General features: G+C 46.7%; 3 protein-coding genes across 3 annotated transcripts; all 3 read right to left on the bottom strand.

Moving 5' to 3' along the window:
* Positions 1–248: 248 nt before the first annotated feature.
* On the bottom strand, positions 249–1,049 carry G6M90_00g111610 (uncharacterized protein; the record flags this gene model as incomplete). The annotated part of the gene is made up of 1 exon (XM_014688219.1): positions 249–1,049. The coding sequence occupies one exon, from the start codon at positions 1,047–1,049 to the stop codon at positions 249–251; it is 801 nt and encodes a 266-aa protein (XP_014543705.1).
* Positions 1,050–2,291: 1,242 nt separating this feature from the next.
* On the bottom strand, positions 2,292–3,050 carry G6M90_00g111600 (uncharacterized protein; the record flags this gene model as incomplete). Its single annotated transcript, XM_066131832.1, has 1 exon — positions 2,292–3,050. The coding sequence occupies one exon, from the start codon at positions 3,048–3,050 to the stop codon at positions 2,292–2,294; it is 759 nt and encodes a 252-aa protein (XP_065987832.1).
* A 2,057-nt stretch (positions 3,051–5,107) lies between these two features.
* Positions 5,108–5,750, bottom strand: G6M90_00g111590 (uncharacterized protein; the record flags this gene model as incomplete). Its single annotated transcript, XM_014688220.1, has 2 exons — positions 5,108–5,440; positions 5,514–5,750. The coding sequence occupies 2 exons, from the start codon at positions 5,748–5,750 to the stop codon at positions 5,108–5,110; spliced, it is 570 nt and encodes a 189-aa protein (XP_014543706.1).
* Positions 5,751–6,000: the final 250 nt, after the last annotated feature.

Here is a 6,000-nt window from a genome sequence, read left to right as displayed (position 1 = left end):
CATAGCGAAACAACCAACAATTAATTAATACAATATTAGGCTATACCAGGCCAAGGACAGCAAGAGACCAGAACGATAGACCGTCTCAGCGCAATTAGAAGGCCCGCTAGCCAAGGCTATCTCACGATATAGGCTCTTTTTATAAATATTATAAGTTACTCAAAGCCTTTATTAAAGGTTCATAAATATCCTTAAATCGTTTAAATTCAATAAGGTAATAGTAATATTTAAGAGGGTTTGAATTATATCTAGCTTGGCCTTTTCAAATCTCCTCGAAACCTTCGCGTCAAAGCTGTTATCCCAAGATATCCCGCCAAGTTCTGTTGGGTTTGGTCCCCAGATGTACCTCCGTTGAAGTTCTTTCCTATCGCTTGCACATCTTCAAACTCATCATCATCGCCTTCATCATCCGACACAAAGTCTTCATCCTCTTCGTCCTGTATCGAGTGTTGTGCCATTATGGCAGCTTGTTCTGCTTTGAGTTTTTCGAAGTAATCATCAATCTCGACAGAAGTGCTCATATCCGCAAGGGTGTTCGGTATTGCGGCCTTGTTGGCTATGCCTTGGTTTGCAGCGCTGATTCCAACACCACTTGTGCCGGAAAACGATTCACCTGTCACAGTGCTGTAGGACATCCACGAAGGGAGGGCATTTTGGTGGGTAATGCGAGCCTTTTTGGCTTCTCGTTCTGCCACCGACGTGTCATCAGATGTTGAAATGTTCACGGTAATAGACTTTGGACCAGTATTGGTGAGCTCCTTCACAGCCATCGGCCGGTTTGGGTCACCTTCGATAGGGATTATTGCTGCACGCTGGTGAGCAGCATCGCGAATAACTGGACGAGCCTTCGATAGTGCCGTATTAAAGTCATATTCAGGTATATGTAAAGAATCTATTTTCGGAAGAAGTTCGCTAATAAACTGAAATTGTTCATTGAGTCGGGTTGACTGCTCGTGTCCAGTTGAAGTGCGATCAGCCTCACATATAATCGTGTGATTACATCGGTGGCAGAGGAAGCCACTTGCCCCAACACTATCCAAGATCTCCATGGTCGTCCATCTAGCTTCACAAAAATTACAGTAGTATTCTTTCTTCTCGTTCGCAGATACCGGGGAGCCCTGCGGTTCATTAATAATAGTGTATAGTCGCCACTTGATTGCGTCAATGGTATGACGATAATTGATACAGTACCGAGTTCGATTGCTGGAACGAGAGTTACCCTCACGTTGCTCCAATCTAGTATGAACAGTCAAGAAGCCGTCTTCTCGTAATTTACCGCATATTTTGTGCAAGTCTTTCGTGTTTATAGCCATCAAATAAGCCAAGTCGTCGTCTCGGAGAGCCTCATGGAGAATGAGAGCATCCATCACCAGAATATCGCGTGTAGGATAAAAGGCCCGCATCACCGATCTGATCAGAGTCACTGCGAGATCCATTGGGAAAATCTGTGAATGGAGTCTCCCGCCTGTACATCACAGCTGCGGCCGGCTCTCTTTAGGTCGTAGGTCGTGCCTTTGGGTGACAAAGCTCCAAACTAGCTCGCGACGGGGTTTGGGAAGAGGGTGTGCGTTCACAGGCAGCAGGGGCAATAAGATCCCAGATCGATTGACAGGTCTGGACTCTGCAGTCCATCCGCAAGTGTTGCCTTGAGAAGTGGCTTTACACGGTCGAAACTGAAGTAGTCAGAGATCGTGGAAACGAGCCACGAGATATCCTCTGCAAAAATGCCACAAGCTGATATTTTCGAGGGCAATCTGACTCCGACATCGACGTCGCGCTGCAAATGTGTCTCTGGATGAAGGTGGTGAGTCTGATGACACTGGTGAGGCTGGCGACGGATCCAATTGCATGAGAAGCAGCAACTCACGTGATCATGGTGAACGAGATTTGCGCGAGAGTGCTCCTTGCGTTGGCTGTCAACGGATCGCCAGTAAACCTTTAGCTCTTCAAAGCTGAATTCATTGGGTGCGTTGTCATAATGACCAGTGGATATCACGATTTCCGTGCTGGTCACTTTGCAAAATTTCTTCGTCTTCTTCACAGCTAACTTTGCCTCTAGGCGTGCTTTACGCACAGACATAATTCTCGCTCACCCTGTCCTACAATAATTCGATGTGTTATTTTAAAAAAAAGGTCGCATAAAAAAATCATAGACGGCATGCCTTCTCAGTGAAGACAACATGAAAGAGAAAGATAAATCAAGAAAGGAGAGAAACCAGTCAATACATCTTGCCCCATCTCCGAATCCAGTCGTTCTGTCTTCACATGCCCAGAAAAACTCACAATCGAACTTAGCTGTTGCAACAAGTGCTGTCTAGTTTCTGACGCTTTGAGGGCCAGAAATCCTCTGAGACTGATACACGCCGCTTGACGTTTCGGACATGGCCAGAAATTTTGCTGCTTCGTCTTGGAAGATTACACCTAAGGATCAAATTTCTTGCCCGAATGGCATTTGGCGTCATATACGACGGAATATTCGAGCTGCTACCATCGTTCGAGGGCGTCTCGGAACTCGAGCTGCGATCATTCAACACTCCGGATGGTGTTAATAGCGTAGGTTGTCTTGACGTCGGTGGCGGTCTCGGAAAGCCGACGCAATTCCTCGTATCAAGCGGTAAATATTCCATGTCCTGGGTGTTGTCCGACAGCTGACTTGTTGGGATTGATAATTCGCCTTGCGATTGCACGTAGTCCAAGAAACCTGACGCGCACAGTTGCGGATCGATTGCCCAATTCTCACCGTCCTTGTAATGCGATGGAGCATGATATTCTTCTCCATTTTGTTCAGGATATCGCTCAACCTGAGACTCGGCCTGTACTGAAACCACGCCATCTCTAAGAACGTTGGGACTAGTCAAGGTGGATGACGACAAACAGGCTTCGGGGGATGCACTGCTATTGACTTCATCGTTTGGATATGAAATTGCGGCCAAGCTTGCATCAGCCACGACTCTAGACCCCATGAGGAGATCCGAAGACACAATCATGCTGCCTTGTGAAGTCTCGATAGTCTGAGGCTCGCCATTCTCTTGTACCAGAGTGGATGACATCATAGGGTCGCTGGACAGGATACTGAGTAAGGGATATTTATTTTCGGAAATAATAGAGGTTTTAATAATCGATATTTGCAAATAGCTGACCAGTATGGTAGATCCTGATGTTTGTTGTATCCGTTAGAAATAATTGTCGCCTGTGATGGAATGATGCAGAAGCGGGCGAACTCAGCTCCTGAGCACCAAATATCTTCCACTGACGTCAGTGGGGTTTTAGCACCATGGTAAGAAAGTGACGTATCAATTGATGATACAGAGTACAACGTGTCCGGTGCAACACTCAACGGCTCGACTACTGTTGGATTTTGCCAAAAAGTCAATTCGATATCAAGTTCCCCAGCGGAATAAATGGCGTCAAGTCGGAGGCTGCGTCGAGTCTGACCCTCCCCAAGCCCAAATGAGTCGTGATCAGTGGGGATTTCAACGGAGCATTACTCGCCGTCGTTGTCCACAAGGCCCCGGTGCCAGCTTCGGCCGAGATGTCGACGGTGGTTGTTCTCGGTTCCGCCAAGCCTGACTTTCGTGAGGCACTTTTACAAAATCGACACCGACGTGGAAGTCAGCCAGTGCCAACAGATGGTCTACGCCCATGAAGCCCAGAAGCGAGATGACGTTGTTGGCGTCATAACCAACAGATTGCCAACTTGCCGACCTATTGTAATCCGTGGCACCTTGGCGGGTCTGTGTAACTCCAGATGTCTTAACATACCCGGTAGCTCTCAGTTGTGCAGTGCACTCCCCTAGATGGAGTTTGGGTGCGATTGAAAGATATGCATAACTACACTAGAATCGATGAATTATTTTGCATCGGCGTGCGGCCCTGGCAGCACACTTCAAGTCGTCACGGTGATGTCACCACTACGTCGCTTACATGTCTAAAACCTTCGCCATGTCTCAAACACTGCCTACCTACCACAGCATTTCAGAAATTACGCATAATATTTTCTTTCGACCATTGAAACATCCCATAGTCCATATCACTTATTTCCATTAAACTTCGCAACACAATTTTTCTCAGCTGAGGCTATCCGATTTCGCAGTTCGAAAATGTCGAGAGAGAAAGTTGTCATGACATACGCGACCGGTGCAGGTCTTATCGGTGCTGCCATATACGCTACGCGAAAAACCAAACCGAGACCGAAGATAATAGAACAATAGCTCAGCAGAAGCATGATATCGGGCTAAGTGGCGCTGGAATTGGAAATAATCGGATTGCCGGGGGCACGGGGATCAGGTCGTCAAATCACAACGGCGGAATCGAGAGACAAACTTTCTTCGGGTCAAATAGGTGGCAGTGAAGGGGCTGGAGGCTCTGGTTCTCGTAGAACAGAGGTTTCTTTCGTAACACTAGGTTCCAATAGCACCTCGCGTGGCGATCAAACGGGTCAAAACGAAGTCCGTTGTTCCCAAGGATAATCTGTACTAAATCGCCAGCTAACGCCACGACATTATCAGAACGAACCCAAAGCGCAACTGGAGACAAAGTCAAATTCACCAGAGAAGTCTGGCCGGTTTAACTCCATGAAGAGTGCGGTGAGTGGAAAGGACACTGCTAGCCGCAAAGGCGAAGAAGGGCTCCACGACACAAAGGGTATTAGCAAGATGGGAAAAGAGACACCTTCGAAGCGGGAACCGGCGGCCGCTTCAGATTAGACATGGAAAGGCATCCGTAATCATCTCTGATGGAAGAAATCATATCCAATCCCATGCGATGTGCTTCACAAGTAATATGACTTAAAGGAACTGTCTTGGAAGCACTTTATTGTTGGTGGAATCAAACGGGTTGAGGAAATGTAATTAAGCAACTCTTCGGTCACATAAATAACGATGCTCTGAGTCCATATTGATCTAAATAACCATGTCTTCGTATTGATGATGTCATCCTATCTTGACAAATCCCCCTTGGCCACGTCGGAGCGACTCAAGGAGAGATTGAACATGTTTGGTTGGCTCTCTCGCATCATGCCGAACAGTAGTACTAGTGTCCAAAACAAATACCCACATCAACAAAAGAGACTGTGTATTCTTCAACTTTGAAGATATTCCGGCCCTGTCTACAGCTTCTCCTTGTCAGGAAACTGTCGGAATAGATCAGCCACCTTGTCAATAGGGGCGGCAAGCAAACCCATTGCAGTCTCAAACGGCGGGTGCTCTCCAGCACTGGGGTGGCTGCGAGAAGGCACAAATAATTTGGTGCGCTCAAAAGACTGGGCCATGGACTTGGACTCATCCTCGGATGACTTTAGTTTGCTTTCCAGAGCAGGTAGATCTCGTTCCTCCTCTTCTTTAATGTGATCGGAAAGAGAACCCCAAATCTTCTTCAACTGTTTGACGTAGCCCGAGTCAGAGGCACTCAACTCCTGAAACTCTTTCAGCATTTGCTTGACCTGCATTGATATCTCTTATTAGTATTTGCTACGGATTGCTGGTTGAGCCCTGTGTTTCAGTTTCTGTACGTACGGAATGGTGCTCCTTCCTGTCAGATTCGGCCATTTCTTTACCCTCTGCACCGAGGTGCTTTTCTAGGGCTGGATAGACGACCAGTTCTTCGCCCACAGAATGCCTTGCGAGCTCCCAAATAAATTGGTTCCCGAAGCGTTGCTGATGGTTATGATCGTTTTCGTTATTAATTACTTCATTGTAATACTGCTCAAGCTCTCTGTGGTCATTGATGATTGCTTGGGATATGGTAGTCATGGTGGCAGATTGTTGAATGGAACGACTTGACAAAGAAGCAGGGGCAATATTGTAATATTTGGGAAACCTGGAAGCGACAGTGCGTAGACTAAGCATAATCCGTTCGGTAAATAGGCAAGTGTTGAACATTCTGGACACTGCCTCCACTGATATTTATACTCTATTTGAACTGGTGTTGATAAAAGTAGCACATCATGGAACAACTATACTTGGCCAATGAAAAGCTGGTTATTTGCAATCAGTAAATAAA

The sequence above is a fragment of the Metarhizium brunneum genome, chromosome 7 (genome assembly GCF_013426205.1).
Source record: "Metarhizium brunneum chromosome 7, complete sequence".
Classification (NCBI taxonomy): Eukaryota; Fungi; Ascomycota; class Sordariomycetes; order Hypocreales; family Clavicipitaceae; genus Metarhizium; species Metarhizium brunneum.
The sequence above is the reverse complement of the archived record's forward strand: the minus strand, read 5'-3'. Positions and strand labels throughout refer to the sequence as shown.